The 25,634-nt window shown below is 42.3% G+C and overlaps 1 protein-coding gene across 1 annotated transcript in view; it reads left to right on the forward strand.

The window, feature by feature from the left end:
* LOC126557127 (uncharacterized) overlaps positions 1–16,950 on the forward strand; it is a 402,968-nt gene extending 386,018 nt beyond the window's left edge. Inside the window, exon 6 of the mRNA XM_050212796.1 lies at positions 16,932–16,950. Within this exon, the coding sequence (XP_050068753.1) occupies positions 16,932–16,944 (13 nt within the window). The 3' untranslated portion in view covers positions 16,945–16,950. The remainder of the gene's footprint in view (positions 1–16,931) is intronic.
* The last annotated feature ends 8,684 nt before the right edge of the window (positions 16,951–25,634 follow it).

Below are 25,634 nucleotides of genomic sequence, written 5' to 3' on the forward strand. Positions count from 1 at the left end.
GCGCTGCACACACCAACACCGCTTGAGCTTTTGACGTTAAAATGGCCCTGGTTAATAAAATATCCACGCTATAAATTTAATGAAATTAACTTGTTTTATTTACCGAAAGGCACTTGCGTGAATCGCGAAACTCGAGAGGTATGCAAAAACCGAACGAAAACAGCTCAAAATCAAAATTAAGAGCACGGCATAAGCTCTACCACGTACTTGAAGTTTATGGGCGGTTTTGATGAGAGTATCTGGACGTATCTTTTTCCAGAAATGAAAAAAAAATAAGGGAAAGGAACAGATAAAGAGTCTATCGAGAGATAAAGAAATATAGATAGATGGAGGGAAAGAGGGAAAGAAACAGTAAAATAGCTTTTTAAAGGGCTTAAATTGTTTATGATTGTCTATTGAAGTATAAAAAATACTGCTTCATCTATAAAATATTTCCTATTTTTGTTTGCAAGCGGAGTATTAAACACAATTACGGACGGATTTCGGATTATTACGGAAAAAATAATTAAAAAAAAAAAGTTCAATTGTTAAAAAAATAACTGATCAAAAAAGAATCCAAATGATAATGAGAATGTATGAGTATTAGGGATTTGGGAAAAACAATTTCGTAAAATCATATAAGGTCATGTAAACTATGAAACACAAAACATAAAGCAACAAGACGAAAAGTAAAACAAAAATTTACTTAGCCTGTAAATAGAAGAAATGAACGCTTTAAGTGGATAATCTGAATAGAAATTTTAATAGATCTCAATAGAGAAAGAATTGACATCACTTTAAGCATTAAGGCATATAATTAACGCGTTACCAGAGTGGAAATGCTCAAAACAAATGCTACTAATGGGAAAATCAAAAACAGGACAGACCTACTAGTAAAGAGGTGAAGAATATGGATTGTAAAATTGTGGACAATCAATCTTCTTCTTCTTCTTGGCCTGCTCAAAGATGCGCACGTCGCGTAGGCATGGCCAGGTCGCCAATCTGTTCACAGGATCCTCGGTCCAGGGCTGCAATCGTCCATCCACGGCTGCATCCGATTTCCGACAAGTTAGACTCCATTTGATCCAGCCAACGAGCTCACTGTGCTCCTCCGAGCACCTTCTTGGCATGAGTCCGGTATCCTCCTCACGTGCCCCAGCCAACTGATCCTACTGGCTTTGACTGCTGTGAGGATGTCTATGTCAGGTCAGCTGACAGCACCGCCAAACAGCTCAGCTAGCCCGTGGTTCATTCTCCTTCGTCACACGCCCCGTTCGCACACCCCACCAAAGATAGTCCTTAACACCCGCCGTTCGAAAATGGCGAGTGCATTGGCGGCCACCGTCAGCATAGTCCAGTACTCGTACATGTAGAGCACTACCGGACGTATCAGTGTGCGATAGATTGAGCATTTCGTGTGTTGGTGGAGACTTCTGGATAGCAGGAGTTTGTGGAGTCCGTAGTAGGCATGATTCCCCTGCACAAAGCCTCTCTCGATTTCGCTACATACGTGGTTGTCCGAATTTACGATCGTACCAAGGTAGCAGAACTCCTTTACGACCTCGGAATTGTCGCCCTCAACTGATTTTCTGCTTCCGAGTCGGGCTCCATCACGGTCAGAGCCTCCGGGAAGCAGGGATTTTGTCTTCGCCGCATTGATCCTCAATCTAATTCTACTGGTCTCACGTTTAAGTCTCGCACACCGCCGCATATGTCCGTCCGATGATGTCGATGTCATCCGCGAAGCCAAGGAATTAAAGAGATCGGGGGAAAATCGTGCCCTGAATATCGAAGGCCGCGCTTCGCATGACACCCTTCAGAGCGATGTTGTGCAACAAACAGGAGAATCCATCCCCTTGCCTTATAATTATTTTGGTTGTTTGGAAAAAAGGTTGATATAAACTATCTATTAAACAACAACTTTTGCAAAGCATTTTGTGTACACCATCAAACCATCAACCATCCAAACCATTAGATCAGAATTGTTTAGATTTAAACTTTCAAAAACTGTAATAATTACGACAATAATCAATTTTAAATACGAGTTTGAATGGAGAGCTTAAATCTTTTCAGCTACCGAACATCAGTATTCATAACGCTTATTTCTATGATTAAATTCATTCACTAAAGATTTATAACCATTCTATCTGTATGCTCACCATTACTTCATTTTCTATCAAGTAATAATCGATAGCAGCAGCTCTTGGATATTCCCATATGCTAGCATAACATACCTCACTAATTCCGACCAAGGACATTTTTAAAATTCTGCTGAATCAGTCATTTCCTGGAACAATTGGTTTACACTAGGGATACATTTTTTTTACATCCTTTTATCTTTCTGTGATTAAAATTCCTTCAATCACTGCATGATGGAGAGGACATAATCCACGCGTTGATCATGATTACACTGCATCGTTACACCTACAGCTGCAACCATTGTACTGAGTTGAATCGGTAGTGGCTTAATTAGCAGTTTTTTTTTACTATTGAAATGCACTCATGACGAAGATAGCATGCACTACTGCGCACAGAAACAACAACCAAAAGACACCAACAACATTTACACAAAAACTACAAAATGCTCACACTGCCAGTCCGCATTATGTGTAGCTTGCTGCCTGTTTCAGCCGGATGCCGGTGCAAAATTTAATTTCAAAGAACGCTTTCAACCCATTACAGTGGGCTTTGATTAAAAACTGATTACGACCGTTCTGAACCACGATGCACTAACGTCCCGTGTGTACTATGCAGGAAATTCATCACACTGCACGGGACAAATTCTACGCGAGCATGAATCCAACTATCCATTAGCGTTGGAAAGGAAAAAAAATCAACCAGCCAAAAAATGGGCTGCATAGGGGTCAAAAACTTTCCCTCCCCGAAACTCGTTCACACCCCGATAGAGAGTTTTCTTTCGGCCACCATTACAAAGGACATCGTAATGAGGGTTCACCTTTGTGGTGAAGGATCTTCCCGTAGGCACGCGCCAACCCGCTGATCTTTAGCTTTCCACAACGAGAGACAACAAAGCAAAAAACATGTTCACCCCATCCTGCAGCATCACTAATCCTCCTGCGGTGAGCACACATTTTCCACCGAATTTCCCGCTCATTACGCTAAGGCTGCGAGACACCAAATTTGGCACATTCCAGTTCACGGATCAGATTTGTAAACTCGGATATGATTTTCTTGGCAACAACGGGGAACGTCAAACTGAAGCGCCCGTACGGGTTGGTTGCATGCGGGAAGCTTAGGTGCTGAGCAAAAGTTTGTTTAAAAGTTTTTCCAACCTTTTTCGGGAAAGCTGGGCTGCCAGCTAAAGGCACAGAGCTATCAGCAAGGATGGTGTTGTAAAGTCAGCTTCACACTGCCAGGGTGTGTGGATAATGTACACGTAAGTAAGGAAGCTTTTACACATTACCGATAAAAGGATGCGCGCTGCAAGATGGCGGGGACGATGGGAGGTTTATGGAAAAGGTTTTGACAAAGAATCTGGCCGGATAAGGGAAGGCGCCGAGTGCTATGACGAAAATTTTCGAGTAAATGCGCTTGCGAGAAAGTTGGGCAAATGGAGCAAATCGATGAACAGCAAAGTTACTGCGAATTGGGAATGGATGGTGGCAGAGTTTTGAAGCTGTTGTTGATGTGTTTTCGTTCCATAAATTTTAACATCCTTTTTGGGAACGGTCTAGTATTTTTAGACAAATGGCTTAAGCTCCATTGTAATAGGGATGCTCCAAATGCTAATCCAAGGATTCAATTTTAAACAGCGCAATCTTTAGTGTCTTGAAAGCGTTACTAAGAGGAAACACTGTTGTTTTTAACGTATTGCACTAATGTTTTTTAAACCTTTAACTGTTGTGGTTACTGCTGTATTGTCAAAGGGTGGCTACGCATCCCGTACTGATGATTCACATGAAATTTTAAATGAGTTACAACAACGTTTCGAGGAAGCGCTATCACATATTTTATTCTAGGATTCCGTTCATTCTTTAGGGGATGTTATGATTTTAAAACCGCAACTGAAAACACTTAAGTAAACGTCGATTGTTTGATAGTAACTGTGCCGACAGACTGAGTGAATGAATTTAACAAAAATTAACAAGCGATCATATGTCAGCTGGACATAACACTGAAACGTAACGCCAAGATGTTACAGAATAAGCACGTCATTAGGATAATAATATCAAATTAATTAGAAACCTCGAGGACTTCATGCAACGACAGGAGTTGTTCCAAAGTTAGGAAAAAAAGGCAATGAACGCGAAGGAACGGCTCCTCGGCGGGGAAGAAGCAAGAAGTCCTGCGAAGGACAAACAGGGGCTCTCTTTAAAACAAGACCAAGAAGTAACACGCGTTTATGAGACGCGTTCACATGTGATAGTGTTCGCTTACTTGTTGTTCGTTGTCGTTAAGAAGCCGACGAAGTTGCATCCGCAACATCAAAAGGTATTTACATTCTTCTATAATGATCTAGTACAATCACCTGTTAATATTTTCAAAATTAAATCAACTATTCAACAGACCATAAAGTTATAACAAAACGTACTCATTATTAACAAGTACACATGATACCATCAATTACCTAGTTAAAGTCTAAAAAGCACACTGACTAGCATAAAACTAGCTTTTAAAGTACTTAAAGGCCATCTATTGAAGCTGCATTAAGCATTCAGCTTCTATAAATACACTCTTGCTCAATCGTTTTGCCTAAAACCCTTCGTTAAAGCCCTTTGAATTATAGCTGAAGCTCCCCAACGAATTATGTGTATTACACCTGCAAATACACCGTTCGAAACCTACCATTTTAAATATTTTATCAAAGATCACATCACATTGTTATTCCAGCGTGTTATATCAACGATGGCAGATGCTGCAAACAAAAACACCCACCCGGTGGAATTGTATTGTCATTGTAACTGGCCTTACACTACAACGCACAACGCATTTCTGTTCTGCGGAATTTCCCTTAAATTTCACCCTCCATACCCCACCGCACTCTGGCTACCGCGGCTTCGTGGAAAACCGCTCTGCTTTCGGCTAAAGAAACTCAAACACAAAAACACAATCGTCGTGCTGTAAAATTTAAATTACTTATCTTGCCATCTACATCAGGGCCGTATCTGTTTACGCCGGGCTGGAATGAGGTGTGGAACCGAAAAGCGAATGCTAAAGCAAACCGCGTGCCAAAAGTCATCGTTCGGTACATCGCCTGAGACACAATCTTCGACCCCTCTGGCAGCGGGCAGCCGGTGGTAAGCACGCCAAGAACGCGTTGTGTCATATTTTGCGGTTATTTCATTTACCGCGCTACGACCGCCAACGACTGACTTTGACCGTTTTCTATTTAAACAGTATTCACTGGGCTTGAACTTACCGAGAATTGGGGTGCAGTTGGTAGAACTTTTGGGCCGCTTCTTTTTTTTTCCAACGGTAAACATTTCGCTCATTTCAAAACTCACACACTGCTTTCAACGGAGGCAGCAGATGGAGGAACGCATCTCGATAATACAATATTCCTATTTTCCTTTTATTCGAGTTGAATGAGTTTTATCGGCCCGTTTTGTATAACTCGTTTGATGGCTACGATTTAACTTCGTCTTTTCTGATTTTTTGCTGGAATTGAACATTACATTAAAGTTGTCCAAACAAATTTGTTTACATTTTGTGTATACGCACACACACACACGCACACCCTCCGGCGAATCGTTTCATCAACTGTTTCAGCATTACAGTCCAAAAGTTTACCGTTCGAAAAGGGTGCAACTATACCACATCGCCACCATTCACCAGTTGTGACGACTTAATTTTGGAGCCCTAATTTTCACGTTGCCACCACTCGTGCACTATTGGCATTTGGGGGATTGGATGGATGCCACACTACAAATAAAACTACATATTCCCACTAACGTGCAACCCGTCCATCACATCCATCAAGAGCCGCTGTTCCAGTGCTATTTGAATTTGGAGGATTTGAACATCCAGTGAGCGACTATGTGTTTGTGTTTCTTTTCCAAGTCTGCCAACAACTTTAAAACCTTCATTATAAAACTGCAATCGACATTTTCACGCCAACCCCAACGTCGGACGTTCAAAGGCAATTTCCGGTGGCGCGTTGAAAAGGACGAAAACTTGCAAAAACCCACCCCATGGAGCAAACAAAAAAAAAGAAAACGAAAACAATCCGACACACAAAATCAAACAAACTATGTGCCGTTCATCAAAAACCCCACTGGCGAAGTTGAATGAATCGTAACCTCCTCTTCAACGGCCTGGCATCCCCACAACCATCACCAGGTATCGACTTTTGCATCGAGCCACCCAGCAGCAACACCAACCCCCTCACCACCGGTACTGGTGATTGCATGTGATGATGATAGTCAGCGTGAAGAAAAGCAAACCCCAACCACACTCCTCGAAAAACAGCCGTGGCCGTGGTAGGGAAATGGAAACTATAATTTGAAATTATCGTTACCAGCGGCAGATCAATCAACTTTTTCCGATTGTTCGAACGCGGACAGTGTGTGTTCGTGTTTCGTGGAGCACTTTTTATTTAACGCCAGGCAGCCAGCCAACCAGCCGGCCAGCCACCATCACCGCCAAACAACAACTCACTTACCGTGCTTGTGAAGGTTCAATGCTTTCAGGGCTTCGTTTGGTTTCGATTGTGGCACACACTACTACCATAGCGGTACACGGAACTAGATATGGGAGCCTAACTCTCGTTTGGCGTTACTCAAAGAGCTGGAAAATGTTATTTAATGGTTGGTTAGCGTTTGCTCGCAATTTAACACTATTTTGCTCGATGTTTTGCAGGGCTTAGAAGGATCTATTTTACAATTCAAAAACGATGGTAACTATAGTAGTTTATAAATCACAATGGAAATGTTTTCTTACGAACAGTTTGATTCAAATGGTACTACACATATTGCTTTTTAGATGATTATTTTTAAAAGTCCAAATAATTCTAAAATTTAGGTTGCTTATCATATTTCTAATACAAATTTTCAATCGGGTTTTATCAATTGAAAATACTTTAAATTATCACCAACATATGTATAAGTTTATGGTTGATAAAATATCAACTTTACTTACTTACTTATCAGGCGCTACAACCGCTTTGCGATCTTTGCCTGCCGCAGCAGAATCAGATTGCCATGCGTATAACATCGGGCCAGCCCTTCGGAGCCTGGCGAGCCTAATTCGCTGCAGGACGGTGAGATCGTCATAAAGTTCGTACCGCTCGTCGTTGTAGCGCCTCCTCCATTGACCTTCCACACATACGGGACCAACGATCCTTCTGAACATCTTCCTCTCGAACGCGGCTAAGAGGACTTCGTCCGTTTTGGACAGTCCCAGATGGCGTATGTGAGGCGTATGTGAGTACTGGGACTATAAAGGTACGATACAGTACCAGCTTCGACCGTCGCAACAGGTTTTTTGAGATGAGATGTTTCCTCAGGCCGCCAGGCTGGCCGCCAGCATCCTAGCACGCAACTCCCCGTCTCTATGCTGTTTTCGGTGCTGACTTTTGACCCGAGATAGGTGAAGTTTTGGACGATTTCAAATTTGCGGTCACCTATCCGTACATCACCTCCACGTAGTTCCGGATTTCTTAGTAGGGCCGCTGCTACTTGGGAGAGCCGCAGACCAATGATGTCTATATCATCCGCGTGAGCCAGGATCTGGGTTGGCTTATAGAAGATGGTTCCCAAAGTCTTCACCTCCGAGTCACGGCTGGCCCTCTCTAGACAGGCGATCTCATCTCCCTGGCGCAGGCCTTTGGTGGTAGCAAAGAAGATTTCTATCAACCTTCACCTGGCATGTGATGTTGGTCATGGTCATTCTAACAAGCCTGATCAGTTTGGTCGGGATTCCAAAAGAGCTCATGGCCTCGTAGAATTTTACCCTGGCTATGCTATCGTACGTGGCCTTGAAATCTATGAAGACCATACGTCCATACGTCCAAGATTTGCCACATGGTGAAGATTTTACTTACTTTATTTACTTTACTTTGTTTTTGAAGTTTATTTACTTTCATTTAATTGAAAGTGTATAGCTTCCGGAATCAATTTGCTTTTTCATCTTTTTTTTTTTAGAACAAGAATAGATTCCAAATCATTTTCTTTTGTGGCAACGTCGATCTTTACACGACAGGACAGGCTGTCTGGCTGACTTACTTTCCAGCAACAGGCAATCTAAAAGTCAACGATACGAGAAATTTTAAGTTGACAAGAGCCCTTGAAGCCGTGGTAGACCGAAACGCAACTCAGATTTTCCGAAAAAAAAATCTTAGAGTTGTACATGGAAATGTATCAAAAATCGACAGCATTTAGTGAGAAAATCAAATTTACGCTTCGTCTAGACCAGCTTTTAAGGTTTTATTTCTTTATTTCGAGAAGGACGGTCTGTCTGTATTGCTCAGCTTTCCATGTTTTCGAGTCAAAATTAAAGCAGAAGATGATTGAAATTCACGAATATGATTATGCTTGTACAATAAACCATAACTAAAGTTCGATGTTCTTATTTAATAGTTTATTCTGGACTCACCGAATTCATCAGATGAATTTGAAAGGTGTCGATAAATTAAGACTACGTTTTTATAGTGGTAGTTTAGGCCTCGCAGGATTAACGATCCAGCTACGAACATAAGCAGTTAAAGAAGGTCTGAAAAAGATGGGGTCATCAGTGATTTTGGATAATTTTTTTGGTGATTAGATTTTTTTATTAGGTTTTAGTATAACTTCTCAGAGTCGTATTTTCCAGCCCTTCTGGTGCTGATGCTGCGCATTTGTTTAATGAAATTGGCTGCTTTTTTGCATTATCACAAGCATACACAGTAAAATCATAGGAGTCATATAAAAATAAATATGTTCCAAACGATCGCAACAAGAATTGTACTTTTATTAAGCGAAACCAGCGAATTGAAGCAAATCAAATAATTTCTTTTAATTTTCTTTAGCTTTCTTCATCATTTTTCTACATTTGTTCTGAATGACTTACAATTTTTTCTGACATTTTTTTTCGTAATTGTAGCACTTGCACAAAGATAACAGCCCAGCTGTTGAAGCCATTTGCTGCTTTAATCCTTGTTTATCATTTTTTGCCTCAAAATTCCACCAGATGAATTTATTTCTACAATTCAGTTAGTTATTCTGTGCCGCAATAAGTATCACAACCTTCCACCGAAGCATGCGCCTCATCCCAGCCGTCCAAAATCATTTCGTTCCTTTTTTATGAGACAGTGTGGCCGCTACGGTTAGCTTAATTTTTATTCCGCTCCTCTTTGCTGTGTTTCCCACGCGAATCGTTGGCCGAGATACATCACCGGTGGACCAGATACGCGGAAGCGAAATAAAGAAGAAATTACAGTAAAATTAAACTTCTTCAGCAACAATCCCACCAACGGTCCTGGTAGGACGCTTGGTTCTTGGTCTGTTGTTTTGTGAGCGGGTGGATATGCTAAGGGTAGGCGTGTGTGTGTGTGTATGTCAAAGGACACAATCGAGGAACAGGAAATGGCTGACGGAAAAAGTAAAAGATCTGCTAAAGGTAGAAACAATTACTAATTCACGAATGTATCTTGAGGTCCTTTTTAATTTAGGACTCTTTACGATTATGGCCTGCGCTTGTGCAATGTTGTTGCTCGCGTACTGCGGACCTGCGGATCCTGCTCGGTGCTGGCGCTTTTTTATGTCACCCGTCCATTTTTTTTTTTTTTGTACGTTTCCCATTTCATTGTTACTGATACTGGCCGCCGGAAGTGTCCGAATTGTTTCGGAGCGACATTAATTCTTCGCAACAAAACAAAAAGCCAACCCAGGTAGACCAGGGTTTGCACAGGCCCTGGTTTGTGTTTGCAGGATGGAGCTTCCCTGCACGTTCTGCAAATGTCCTACGGAATGCCAACCGCACCACGCAACTGTACTCGTGTCTGCGGTTTGAGTTACTCCTTTTTTTATATTAGTTCTCTCTCGCTCTTGCCCTAATCCTGCCATTAAAGGGGTCGCACAGGTCATGGTTTTGGTTCGAGTGCGCTATTCCTTGGGGAGATCTGCTTCGTTCCTTTTTAATGTTCGCATTGCGTGCCTTGCGTTGGCAGGCAGAAGGGACGATCGCGGTGCATTAGTCGTTTGTTTGTCCCAACGCTGTGTGTGTGTGTGTGAGTGTTGTGCGTTGTTCCGTTTCGCGGGAATCCAACGTTTCCACTAATGTGTCACGAGACAGGCCATTTTCACTTCTTAATGCGGGCTTTCGATGTGGCTTGTTCGTTGGTCCGGTGCTCGAAATGCTCCGCAACGAGCAGGCGACACAAGCGGAGTGGCGTTGTTTGTTGTGGGTGGACGTTGATTTGAATTACCAACACCGCTTTCCACCGACTGTCGTTATACCGATACGGTGCGACTGTGTCCCCGAACACTGGCTTCATTATGCGCCGCTCGGTCCGTCTAGCGAGAAAGAGACTTAGAGAGCTATCATGGTGGTTGGGCGGGAAAATTAGAGAAAAACGAGACTTTATACATGTGTTTATACGGTGAAGCGTACAGAAGGCGGAAGGAATGGGCGAGGTTTGCTGAGCTTACCGGGAAGGCTCGTGGGTCGGGCAGACATTGCACAGGCCCCGTTTTACTGCAGCAAATTAATGAAGTAATCAAGCTGAAGCTGCGGTCGTTTGGCAGATAGCTTGTAATTAGTGAATGTAAACGATTCTTCGTGCTGCATGGCAAAAAAAACAGTGACGCAGCACGCAATTTGATACGGGAAACGCGCTGTCACCACCGTACAGTTACCTGCCTGAAAGTTGCGTGGGATGATTTTAAATCCAGCCGGTATGGGCGATTGCGACGCGAGCCACAAGAAAGATAAGTGATATATTGTAGGTACTCTCCAATACAGGATTGCCGTATACTTTCTTTCAATACTACTGTACATATCAACATAAAGTTAAAAACTGCTTAATTCCTACAGCTGATTATCCTTGGCTAAAATTATTCGATCTAAAGCCAAGTTTTCTAACGGCTGCCAGCTTCTTTCATATCCATGCTCGATGTAGCGATGTGTATTTATTTGTTCTATGTTGTTGCAGTTGTTTTAGAATCTTCAGTGTTTTTTTACTTCTCATTTTTATAGACACATTTATTCATTCACAGCTGATCTTCCGCTAACATGTTTTTTTGAAAAAATCTATTAATTGATGTTGAAAAACTTTTTGAAAGGGTCTTTAAAATAATTGTTCTTTTTAGCCAATTCAAAAATCTTTAGAGCGTTGTAAAAGTCCATGCCTAACCAAAGTTCTCATCCATCTCCATAGTAACAACATCTGATAGTAAGTTTTAAGCCTGCTATACCCTTTTCCCATCTCGACTCTCATCTCCTTGCAGAGATATATCTATGAAGTAACCAGTAATCTATGTAAAGCACCCCTATGACATCGTTGCCGTGTGATGCCGACTATATTTTCGTCTTCTTGATCTACTAAGGTTTGAGCACGTCGCGCAGAAATGGCTAGGTCACCAATCCGTTTCCAGGAAACTCGGTCTAGGGCTGCAGTCCACCATCCATGCATCCGATCACCGACAATTTTGACTCTTCTTGATCCAGCCAGCGATCCTCGTGTTGAACAGGTCGTTGATGCACACCTACCTGTTGAGACATGTTTCCGTCATCCTCATCATGTGCCCCAAGTTTTTTACTATAATGACGGCGGAAATGGAGATTTGGAACACACAAAAATGTTGATAACTAAGCAGCATAGATTGCCAAGATTTATGTCTTAAATCTGATAAATCTCAAAATGTTTTTCACCCTTCAAATAAAATAAATAAAGTATCTAAGTCGCAAATTTTTCAAACGTCAATCTCTGATAGCTGTCCGACACCATGCCCTCAATTGATCCTCTCACCTGTGTCCAGATAACAAGAGATATTTCAAAATTTAATTCAACTACAAAACTAAATTAAGAAACATCTCCGTTGCAGGAACATCGTCCAATATACTACCTCGGGATTAGCTACAACTTTTCTTTACCACGGAGCACTCTCTTGTCTCAAGACAATCCATGTTTTAATTCGTAGTTCCGGCCAGACCCTATAGCTCAAACACAATTCTTATAGTTAGTGCGTATAAATCGTGAAACTTGTATGCTTTGGATGAGGAAGACATTTCCTTCAACAACAAATAAATCAAAGCAACCGATTTGTTACCTGCGACCGATTTGTAACCGATTGATATCTGCGACATAGGACAGAAAACCATGCAATCAACCACGATATCGCTGAGATGAACGCGGGTAATCCACTGTTCCACAGCTCACACCCCCAAAAAATAGTTAACGCGTTGGCATTGTGTGATGTAGTGACGGATTAACCCATGGGCGGAGGTGATGACCGCCAGGGGCCTCGCTAGGTAAAGAGGGCCTCACCAACCAAGGATGCCTCGCCGATCAGGGATGCCTCACCGACTAAGGATGTCTCGTAGCCCCGGGGGGCCTCGTTGGTCAAGGGGTGTGGGGTTTTTCGATCACGAGGGGCCCCGCCGGGCAGAGGAGCTTCTCCGATCAGGGAGCCTCACGGGTTAGGTATCCTCCTATGGATGGATATCATGAATACGCAACTACACATCCAAGTAAGGGTAATGTCCACTCTTGTCTACGACATCATCCTTTTTAATTTTACATCCAAGTAGGAGTAAAAACTACACTTTTGCCCATTGTAAAATTTGTATAGAAATAAAAAGTGTTTTTTTTAACGCTAGGAATGTTAAATATGAGGGTATTTACTTGCAAATTCTTTCAATAATTTAGTTTAATTTTTTTTTTTGCTACAATTTCACAACTTTACCCTTTTTGAATTTTTTAAATATATAAACATTCGACTTAAACCTTTTTTTTTAATAATTTCCAATAATTTGATTGGCCCTGAAATTTTATCACCTTTCCCCTATTATGAAACACTTCAAACAATCCTATTCTATGAACAGTTACATTCCTACTGTCGATGAATCTGCTGGGAAAGATACTATCTAATATGAGAGTCCTCGTTTAACACGCTCGTTAAATTTACCTTGAAACCATAAATAGTATCATTAAGGAATTAAATTAAAAAGGACCTAATGATAAACAACTATTCGCACAACGACCAAAACCTTGACCATCCATCCGTCCAAGGTCACCATGAAATGCCATCAAAAACACTTCATTCAAACATTTCTATGTAACTGACGCCCAGCCAGACCAGCACCGTTGATCAATTAAAGCCAAATAAAGCTCCCACCACCCCCACCGGTCATGACACACATTCACCGCCACCTACCACGGACCACCATTCTCATTCCCTTTGTCATCGTGCCCCGTTACCTGATTCTTTTTTGTGCTGTACCATACGTATGGTCACTAAATACCTTTTCATTTGGAAGATTGCTGTTCTGTAGGTCTAGGTTTGCTGACAGGCCTCTCGCTGTCCCCACAAGTGCCTTCTTTGTGCGTTCGAAAACCTGTATGTGTGCACGAGAGGCACCAGCAGAGTGTCATGAATCGTGTGTCGGCCCAGCAAGAATCGTACCGACGTGAAGGCAAAACAAATGAAACATCATCACCACACGGAACAAAACAGAGAGATAAAGTGAGAGAGAGATAGAGAGAGCGAGAGAAAACAAGGGAGCTGGGAAAAAGTGCGACATACACCCCTAGTCAACGAAATTTATCGTTGCAGCCCTAAATAAATAAATAATATTAAATTCCCCCGAATGAATCAAAAAACCATAAATCACGATAAGTGATAAATTATATGTTTGGTCAGCTTGGTGGACTGATTTTTGCCTTGTCTCTTTGGTAGGCTTACTGTTTGCTTACTGACGGTTACAGCCAGAGTCAGTCATTTTCTCCGGGAAGGCTACGGAAGACACACGTACACAAGGCCTCACGATGTGTGACAAAGAATGCCGCCCCATGATACTCACGAGGGCGAGTGTACGTGCGTTTGTCAGAAATTGTTTCACCGAGCTTTTACACTCTACCATCAATGCCCGGATCGTGCCCCTGTCAGGGTGGCATTAAATGCGGTATTTCATCGCATCGTTATAAGAACGCGTACGCGGTTTGCTTTATTTTTCTTGAGAAAGTTGTTGAAAAACCAACCATCCCACGTAAAATACAGCAGTTGTGTTGGGTAAAATTAGCACCATTTGCCGGATTAAGCATGGTTGAAAAACCTCTAGCAATACAATTCCTGCAGCGCACTGTACCGCTCATCCGGTAGAATAAATGATCGGAAAATCTGTTTTCCAAGCTTAGCGAGCTCGCTACTCATCCCTTCTTTCGTCCTCGTGCGCGCCAGGCATTAGCGATATTACAGAGAGAAAACAATCAACAAGACAACACCATAATCAGCGTTCGGACCTGGACAGCCAAAGGACGTACTGCGTCTGCATGGCAAACCAACAACAACAACAAAAAACCCACCCTTTACCACACACACTCCCCCAGACAAAATCGTGGCTCAAGCTTTTTTCGCGTATTGGTGCGCGCCGATTCCAATTTGCGTTCTCATCAACATCAGCGGAGTGGAGTGAACATACGAAGGCAACCGTACAAGCGGACTCGGGCCGGGGTCTGGGTAAAGAATATAAAGGGGGAAAGCAATTTCCCGTTCGTTATGGCGGAAAACCGCGTAAAACTTTCATGAATATCGCTCAAAGCGTTATTCCGATTATTCATTTTTTTATTGTTGCGCATGAATAATCATTGATTTTCCTTTTTCATTTCAATTTCATTTTATTTCCTTCTATTTGAGGATTCGTTTTTCCCCTGCATCACACTTTTCATCCACGTGCCTTCTTTTTTTCTCTGTCGCTCTCCTCAAATCGTGTTTTGTTCTATTATTTGGCTTCACATTCCTATTTCCTCGTCGCTTATGAACGGTGATTGGAAACATTTAACAAAAAAAAGCATCCACCACCTTACTCCCCCTCCCCCCCTCACCAACAAACAGCACCCAGTGTAAAGAGCTTAGACTAACTTTCGCGCTCATATTCTTTTGCGATATTTCTAATGATTTGACGCGTTTGCCGTGAAATAATTCACCCTGCGTATTTCACTGTGCGTTCTCAGAAGTGACTAGAACGGTTTAACTAGGAATTCTTTCAACGGCAACACAACCGCAAATGGCTGAATTTGTACAATTTTCCGATACGTTTTATTTTTTCTCAACAACCCCCTTATGATGAGGAAAAATCGGCGAAGGCGAAAGCAACGAACAGAATAAAAAAAAACCTATTCACTCCAAACGGAAAACCAACTCACCCTAGCGACGAAAACGGAAAGCGGAACCGGTGAGCTTTTCCAATTCGTACCGAATGATTTGATTCCGGTTTCGTTCGGCTTCTTCGTTTCGCGCACACAAAACCTAATAACGCGCGAGTTTATTAATTCTGCGTTCTTCGCTACGAGTTGATGTTAGGTGTGTTGGGAGAAAGCATGCCATGAAGGTGGGTAACAGGGTGGCTAAGAATGCAAACACAACAGGAATAAACGAACGTGCTAGTGGAGTGCGAGTTGACAACAACAAAAGCTAATGTACAGTGGTGGATAATGTTGTGTGAAGTATCGATTAGGAAAGGACGATTTTTAATTTTTTTTCAAGAAAAACTAATGATCAAAACAGATCAAAGCTGGAATCCTGGAGGAAATGCCTTACCAATAAGATTGTATAATTTATTCAACACAAGCGGTATTGACAATACTGGCACGGCCGTCATATTCAATTATAAATAAATACATAATGATAAAAAAGTTATTATTAACGTTGTGTTTGGTTTGGTTCTCTGAATGTTTTTTTTTAAATTAGTTTTAATAAACTAAACATAGTACTCGAGACAAAGGGTTGTATTAACGGAAGATATGGGAAAGAAGAAAGCAAAGGAAGGTGATAAGGTACAATCAGACGGAAGCAAAGAAAATTCAAAATTAAAAAAGGTAACAAACCTGCTAAGATAAATAATGAATACAAGTGTTATACGTACTGAGTAAGAGACAGTTAATGATTTAAATAAATTCCTTCAGTTTCGAGTTCGGGGATGCCATTTGCCTTGTTAAAACGACTCTCCAAAGAGTTATTGAAAGAATCAAGTCCCTGCATGGAGTTTGGGAAGAGTTATTATCTCATCACAGCATCATACAGCAAACCCAATTCGTTTAGTCGAAAATCAGTGTTACCTGACATTATTTACAAATAAGAACCATTGCTACATTGCATTACCAAAAAAAAATGCCATATAATTCAATCCTTCGACAGTAGCTTGCCCTTAAATGGCCCTTAAATGGACGCAACCTTAGTTCGACAACGTGTTGAATTTTCAAAGAGGTGAGTTTAGGCAAGGTTCAACGCTTATTCATTCTGCGTGATTGTCACGTGAACGATAATGGCTTAGTTATGTACAGTATAGTGAGTATGGAAAAATTATGTATGTTTTTACCAGTGACTTAACGTCACTCTTATGGTCTGGAAATATGCCCAAAACATTTGAAGCCTATTCCAAATGTTGGAAACTGTATGAACAGTTGGAAAGGAGCGAAAAGAAGAATCAGAAAAGGGAAGGACGAGCCTGCCTTGAGATCGGTCAGGGGGCAAACGATCAGTCGCAAATCAACGAGGAACGAACAACGATCAGAGACTAAAGTAAACCAGAGTGCTAAAAGCGGACATTTTTTTTGGATTATTTTTCTTACTACTAACTAAATAAATAAGTTAAGTCAATAAATACGGGCGTTCGGGATAATTTTGACAGTCACCTACGGAAAAAAAAATTATGGCAAAATTAATCATCGGGGAAATTTTTTGTTTTAGAAATAGTAGCTTACCATGTATTTTATTCATTTTATTCAAAAAATCCGCCCTCGGCTCCTATTACGGTCTCCACCCGTCTCCGGAACCGGGAACAAGCCCTGGCGACAGTTTCGCGGGGTAGGGCCGCGAAAACGGACCTGATATTCGCCATCAGCTCCGCCTTGGTGTTGCTGGAGGTTCTGTTCGTTTCCCGTTCCACCGCACCCCACACGAAATAATCCATTGGAAGTCGTGTGAATGTGAAGTCGTTGAAATTGGCCGCCAAACACTTTATCGTTTTGGAGGCTGTATGGCACGGAACGGAATCCTGCTGGAACACGTACGGTCTGCCGTTGGCCACTCTCGTGATCCAAGGCTTTACGACGGTGTCCAGCGTGGAAATGTACCCGTCCGCGTTCAGCCTCAGCCCCTGCTCGAAAAAGTGGGGCGGCATCACGTCCCCTTCCGATGACACGCAGGAAAACACCATCACCGTCTGGGGGAACTTGGTTTGCGGCACCCGTGGCACGTCCGCCGGGCAGTAATCCAGCCACCGGTTGTTCTGGGTGTTAACCGTGTCGGCGGTTGTCGCGTCCGGCGCGGATCATCATGATGCATGTGATCCGCTTCCACAATGTACTCTTTTTTGCATTTTTTTTTATCACGGGATGTTTTCACTGTTTATTCCGTACCTTTTTAGCTGTCGAATGACGTATTGCTTGTTTTCCTATGCCAACTCCATCACAAGTTATAAACAAAAATGTAACTGTCAAAATTAACCCGAATGCCCAGTAAGTGTCAACAGAAACAGCAAAATAATTTGCGCCTCGTTCTTTAACATTCCAACTCGTGAACCAACGAATGTTCTTACACTTTGGTCCGGTTGGAATCAAACTTAAATGAAAAATCATTAAAGTCACTAATAATAAACATTAAATTATAAAATAAAAAGATGCTGCGTATGCTGCTTCTAGAATAATCAAATCTAGTCAGAAGTTCTGAAACGTTTGACATCAATATATACACACAGACACAGAATTTTCTGCCACTCGTAAACACATTTCTAGCACTGTCATCCGTTCGTGTACTAATTGCGAATATCCTTGAGGAAAAAAAGCATTTCTTGCTCATAAGATGACGAAGAACTCGATGGTGCAAATAAATGGCATCGAAGCACTGACGCACCGACGCAGCAAGGCACCGAGTACGATGGGGAAATCAATTTTAATAATCATTTGATTTTCTTCCCACCCTTTTCCGATGCGGCAGGGCGCCTCTAGGTGGGCGCCATTCTTTCGCCTTATGAGGTCGTTTGCTTAGATCGTTCTTTCCGTTCGGTACGCAATTTGGTCGTCTTTCGACCCTCATCTCGGCTGTCTCTTCTGGGGCCTCTCTGTATTGTCACTTCAACAGTAAAGTGGAAACAATTTTCCACATTTTTTTCTGTTTATTCATTTGCCATGGAAAATTTCATTACAAATAACTGTGCTTCTTTGTCCCCCAAACAAAACCAATACAATAGAGAACAATTATGGCACCAATAGTATCGAAGCTAGCTGGTTTGCACTATTCCGTTTGCTACCGACAGAATGATAGTATGATGCGAAGGAAAGATAAAGAAATGGATTGAACTTTTCCTTTTTTTCTTACGTGGAAACATCTTATCATTCGTTTTGCTCCACCCCACATTAACTGCAGTCGAAGGCAACCGGTGCCAACGGTGACGCTCAGTGTGTTCAAGGCTGCACGCGAAAGTATGCTGGCGTGAACGGGTCTCGCTTGCGTACGTACACACTTACCCGCGCGATTGATCAAAATCAATTTATTTCCCGATGTTTCCCCATTCGCAAACCGATACCGTTTTCTTATGCGTTCTAGCGTGAGAGCACCTTCCTTTTTGGTTCCATTTTTTTTTTTGCGTTGCTGGTTCTTGAAAGACTCGTCGTTCCATCGTTTGGCGATGAATTGCTTTCTCCCGCATTTCTTTTATCTCACGCTTAGTTATTGAATTTTTAAAATGAATTTATGATCGAACCAGGACAGACTCACACAAAGAATTGTAGGGAAAAAGTCCTTCCCAAAGACTTTTGGCCCTCACAGTTTTAGAGCTGGTGCTGTACTTGGCCGGCTCGATACCGCACGGAGTGGTTCATTCGAGCGTAAACTTTAAGCGCGTTGATGAGAAAGAAAGAAAGCCCACAGAAGAACGAAAATCAATCGTGTAGGGGGAAAACAGGGAAGACGAAATGCACAGCATTCAGCAAGTACCGACGACTTTCGGTGCTCCCGACCATCTTTTCCGGGAGGGATCCGTTAAGAAAACGCAAAATCCTATTGAAGTGTTTATTAATGAGAGGCAGCGAGGACGTGAGCGGGCCCTCTTCCCGACACAAGCGGCGCAAGTTGTGCCGTAGCAGCGGTCTTTAAAAGAAAACTCAATTATTTTTCACACCCCCACTAAGACGGTTCTTTGCCCGGGTGTTTCGCGAAGCAGCATTGTGAAATGTTGCAGCAATTTCACGAGGAACGCCGCTGATGACCCGTGTCGGTGTGAATTCGGGATGCTTCCCCATTCAACGAGCGGTTCAAAGATCGTTCGGAAATTTATTACGATTTATGCACAGCAAAACAAACCCAAGTCCATTTTTCGCCCTCCGCTCGCGGGGCGGAATGGTAAAACACATTCACATAGGGATTTTAAATGGTTTGTTTGATTTTGAAGTATCTGTGCTTCGCCCGGTTCCCGGTTTTCCCGCTTTCGACCACCGATGGTCGATGGCGGAATGCTGGTCTAGGCTGGGAGAAAAATGGATGAAAAGAAAACAAGGAAAAATACACACACACACACCACTGCCGTCTAGTATCCGGTCTAACGAGGGTGCAAATGTACCGCGGGACTCACTAGGTTGGAAAATTTTATTACACTAATTAATTACTACTAACGAATATTAATTGCAAGGTGCTTATGAGGCGTGAAGTGATTAAGCGCTGCTCTCGTCGAATGATCTTTTCCAGCATTCGTTTTACACAGAGGAGGTGCGCGCGCGCTCGCTCCATCCAGTCCTGTGGTTTGATTCCGCTTCCGAGTGGACGGACCTCCACTATCGGTGGAAAGCTGCAGCTAGGGAGCGAATGGCAAAGAACATGGTAATGTTGTTTCTTTCTCTGTCTTTCCTGCTCTCGCTATCCGCTCCACACACCAAACTGCCCTCAAATCCGATGACGAAAGGTGCTTTGGATTGTTTACACGACGGGAGGAGATGCTTACGATGCGATGGTGTATGATTTATTTGAAGCTCGGTTTTCCCACAAAATGGTTTGTTTTTCCAAACGCTACCCCGAGAGCTGGTTAGTGTTTCTTGTTAGTGCATATTATTTCACCTTTTAATCTTCCACCGCGGCAAACATACTGATAGCTGATGCTTTTATTTTTGCTTTCGCTTGAAATACGCAATAATTGTGGGAAAATGGGAGCAGAGCATTAAAAATCGCTACAAATATGGGGCATGCTATGTTTATTTTGATAAAAATCGTAACGCAAATGTATTGAGGGCAAATCGAAACAAATAGCAACGTAGAAAAAGCTTATAAAAATCTTGAAATCGCAAGACAATAAACTACGCGAAATTTTTATTGCATGCTAGTTTTATTAATTGTACATCTTAATATCGAAAATAAATCAGCATTTATTTTGAATGGCAATTAAATTATAAGCAATGTTTGTAAAGAGGTTAATCGTCACTCGATCGTGAGTCAGAAAGGGTAGTTTACGATGAGTTCACAAAGGACCCTATGATCACTTTCAAATCTCCCACCTTTCCTTCCATCTAATTAACAACTGTATTATCCAATATAATTTATAATCCCCTTCTCATTCTGCTGTTGTTAATCAAATTATAGGAAAATTTGGAAACTAATGTAACATATATTCTGAATCATAACCGAGTATGCCCGAGATAAGGCAGAGAATAAGGAGGAAATGCCTTATCAATATGATTAAAAAAAATTATTCAATTTAAGCGGTGTTGAAAATACGGCACTGGACCGTCATAATTAATTATAAATAAATAAATAAAATATTTTATTTACAATTGATTATGACGGTCCAATGCCGTATTGTCAAATAAATAAAATATATTCTGAACATTTTTAATCGAAAGGATTTGATCATTTCTTAAATTTTTCAGAATATTTATATATCTGAAGTACATACATGACTACTTCAGAATAGTTAAAATCTTATACATCTCTCAGTATTTATAATACATTAGGAAATATAAATTTTAATGAGGATCGTAAACCTTGCAATTTTTTAACTTTTTTTATTGTTTAGAAAATAATACGCTCATTGTGTCCATAAGATAAAAATATGCCAACATGCAAGTAAAAACCTTATTTAAATTAAATTGTGTTACTGATATTAAATAAACATAAAAACATATTTGGAAATAGTACAAAAAATGGCATAACCTCTTATAATACATATTCATCCTGCTTGTCCGTTTCTGTAGTTTATCACGAACCAGTCGTGAGCCTCAATTCACTCGGGTTCAGTTGTTTTCTTTCCAAGCTTTCACAAATATTAACAAACCATACTTCCCACTTCCAAACCCAACAATGCGGAAACGTTTTCTTTCGCGATTGTTTATGATCAACATTAATAGGCGCCTCCATCTCCGTACGACGCGGCCCCACCCGGTCGTCTTGCTTCGAAAATGATTTTCCCGCTGCATCTCTTACAGACAGTTCTAGCAGCAGAATCATCATCATCAGCGAGCGCACTTGTTGACAAATGCTTTGTTTGCGGACGTTGTGCATCCGCTGAACCGTGTAACAAACAGCAGAAGAAGAAAAAAAAACACACACACACACACACACACACACACACACACACACACACACACACACACACTCACAAACCAGACCTCTCCGAGTCGAGTTGCAATCTAACAGGTTGCGTAGGCACCAGCTGGCGAACGAAGTTCTTCACCAGCTTTCCAATGTCGGAACCTGGCTCCCTAACACTGGGAATGAACGGTGCCCCGGGTTCAGGGGATTCAAAACCGGGAGGAAAAACGGCAATCAGGCGTACTCGGTATGCTGCTAGCTGATGCAGATAATGCATCAGTTGCTTGTACGCTCTTCGTAGCACATTGTTCTAGATTCCTGCTTTCGCGATACAATAAACGCATTTGTAGCGCTATGCGTACCAGCCACAAGAACCACCCTCGGAGCGAAAGAGCAACAAAGTTAAACAGTGAAACTGTTACAAACAAACGAAGCGTTTGCGCTTGAGCCAGCAACATCCCGCTCGCGGGGTACGCAGCACTAAGACGAAGCCCCGTAAGTGCACAGGGCCGGTACCGATACCGTGATGAAGTGCACAGCTTAGGATGCGCGCGGAACACTACTCAGGATCAATTCGCAATTTCCCGCCCGTTTGACCAAGGGCGCGTATCTTTTCCAAGTTGCGAAGTCTCGCGAGGATATGCGAGCTTTTGAATTTTATGTATCGTCGGCTGTCCACGTTCTGTTTGATAAAGCATAAGCAGAGAATGCTTTCGCTACATGGCAAGTCAACTTTACATGACCCAGTTTTGTCCGCTTCCTAACAGCTCCCTACCGGACATGCTACACACGACACACGCGCCTCCACTTGGTGAGCATTTAGTGCACTGATTCGTAGAATGTTGTAATTTCACCCTGACGCGTAGTGTGCTGTTTTCCCAAAAAACCCGGACCCGACCGAACAAACACAATCCCTAATCCACGCGGCACAAATTCACGCGGCCCTCCGTTGCGTAAGTGATGTATTCGTGGTAAGCGCAATTGCCCGCAAGGCGCGTAAGTGCGAAAACTGAAGTTAACATCAACAAATAATAAAATCACGCCTGCGAGCGCTGGTCCACGGTGTACGCACAGTATTCGGACTCACAAATGCCCGAATCGCGCGCCTCATGACCAATTCGCTAGCGATAACCATGCACCGGCCCGCTCGATACCGACAACTTACATCGCGCGTCGGAAAAACGGGTTAGAAAATAGCTCCAACCATCCCAACGGGCGGGTTAGCTTTCCATCCGATGGACGCACACATTCCCGGGGGGTTTAGTGCGTTTTAGCACAGCGTGATAATCGTTTCGCATTGTTTAACGGATCTCGATGGAGTTATGGGGTTGTTGCCGGCCGGTGGAAAATGGTCGATATCCGGACCATGGACAGCAACAGTGCAACGAAAAAAAAAAACTCGTCGCACGCATTCTTCGCAAATAAAATGTCACCAGGTGGAGAAAGGGCAGAGGGATTAACAGAGAGGCGACATGTTTATAGACACCTGCACGCACCGGGTGCATCAGTCCGGGCGGAGGGGGTGGTCAGTCATGCAAACTAACCGACCGGGTGTGACATTTGGCGCTGTGTTGTGATGGGATTTAAATGGCAGGAAACGGGCCCATTGGTATAAAAAAAAACGCCTCCCCTTTCTTTACATATCGTTCCATTCCAGAGAGCATAGCTTAACACACAATAAATTTTATGTTAATGTTTTATTTTACACGTTATTTGTTGTTGGATCGCCAGCTAAAGTATTGCCGCTTAGCGAAACAACTTCAATTGGTTGCGATGAATGAAATGGTTAGAAAATTTTAAAACCTTTTCCAATTAGAAACGATGAATAAAAGCCGTGATTAAATCAAATGAATTTTCTTTTTTATCATTACAATTAAATGTTTCCTGCCTTTTTGATTGAAATTATAAATATCTTTCTGCAATCACGAACCGTCACAATTGTCTTTGAAGCTTTGGAGATTTATTTATCCATAATCTGAGAAGCTTTGCAATACAAAACAAATTTTATTTGCATTTAAATTGGTCGGTTAATGTATAAGTAATGCTTCTACCATTTATGCACAAATCAAAACGAATATCTTCTAAAGCTCTCACGTTAACGATTCTGCCTACTAAACACTTGAAACAAATTGAAAGCCCCATTTCCGCAAATTGTTGGCAAAGTGGCATCACGTGTTCTAGTACAAATGAGTGGTCACAATTTTCCAACCTGTTAGCACATCAGCAGACAAGGCGTCGTCTAAGGATCAAACAGAAATTTCCACCGCCGGAACCAGAAGGACACACACGGGCACGGTAATCGGAGAAATCGCTTGCAAAACTTAACACGCAGTGCAAACACTCACCACCAAAACCCCCTTTCATTTCTCGCTGGGCCTCACCGCCTCATCGACGACAACGCAACACCGTCTAGAGCGGAATCAAATATGGAAAATATAGACAAATAATAATTTATGCATTCATCAATTCTGGGAACCGCTTCGGATAAAGGCTCGGGGTAGATACGAGCGTTTGGCACGAGCCTTTCCATCAGGTCACGCATCGCTCGGGAAGGATGCGTGTGCGTGTGTGTGTGTGCAAAGCAAACAGTGCGTATGTACCCGTATACCCGGCATGCAGCACCATTCGACCAGATTGCTTAGCCGGAAATCGGAATGGCCGGAATTTATTTGCCGCTTCACGCAACGCTACCACCGCCACCACCACCTGCCACGCACACGCAAACGATCCACCATGCTTGATTGATGTGCGCAACGTGGGGCCTTTGAACAACCGCCCATTACGGACACGATTAGCCATCGTTAGCATGTGGATGGGATGCTTTCCAGAATGCTTCGGGGCGATTGTTTATTGCCCATCAGCGAGATCCGGTTATCTGGAATGCGTTTAGCATCGTTTGCTTCGGAAATAAAAGTACAAACTTTGGCTGCTAATTTTTCAACCAGCGAAAAGACAACAATTGCAGCACGCCGGCACGCCGGATTGTTGTTGATTCCGCCCAATCCAATATTATGCTGAACTCAGTCAAACAAACATTTGCACAATAAGGCAAGTTTGCCATTATGTTTTCAATGCGCAGGTGCTCAGGTTGCATGTCAATAGAATGCTGTCGGTTCATGGATCATTCTTTCTGATGTTCGGGGCCAAACTTTGATTTCATACGGAAGTTGCGGCCCGTGTATCAAAATTGTGCCCTTTTTTCAAAAGGAATAGGGGTGCGCCACCTGTTGTGAGTCAAACTATTGCCAGGGCTCTGTAAATATGTTTTCTACATTTGATAATTAAGAAACCAATTCAAAACTCGTACCATCGCGGTGGTTTTATAAACTCAAAAGCCTATAAAATCATGATCTGCAGTAGAAACTTTCGTTACTGTTCATCGATGAGTTACGTTACTGTTCATCAATCGTTAATCATGGCCATTCCGCCCATTTTCAATACCAGTAAAGTTGATGAACCTCCTGCCTTGAAGAAGTTTGACCCATGGTCAAAAGAGGAGTGTAATACTGGAGAATTCAAATGTCATCCTTTGAAATGATGCTAATATGTTAGAAGCACCTGAAGTGGTGAAGCACAATACCAAGATGCCACAGACTTCTTCTCCTTCTGTGTCGGTGATTCAAAGGAACTTTTTGTACCTCCCGTGGCGTTTTTCGAACCTATCAATGACTTGAACTCTCTTAGAAAAGCAATAGATCATAGGGACACGTTCGAGTAAAAAATTGAATCCTAAACTGATCCAACAGAACCGATCGTTAATAAGAACACCCACCTCGATGCCTAAAGCATAAGTCACTCAGGCAAGTCTAAGCCTCCACAATTTACATTTGAGGTTTTGGAATCAACATTCAATGGACAGTGGAACAGTTTCCGTGTAATAGTCCTCCTTTCACAACCATTCGGAGACATTTTCTTGCTAACTTATCTTTTACTACATTTCGTTCATTCTACAACACACTTTTCCATATCCTTCCTCACCATCTT

This window comes from Anopheles maculipalpis, chromosome 2RL (assembly GCF_943734695.1).
Source record: "Anopheles maculipalpis chromosome 2RL, idAnoMacuDA_375_x, whole genome shotgun sequence".
NCBI lineage: Eukaryota > Metazoa > Arthropoda > Insecta > Diptera > Culicidae > Anopheles > Anopheles maculipalpis.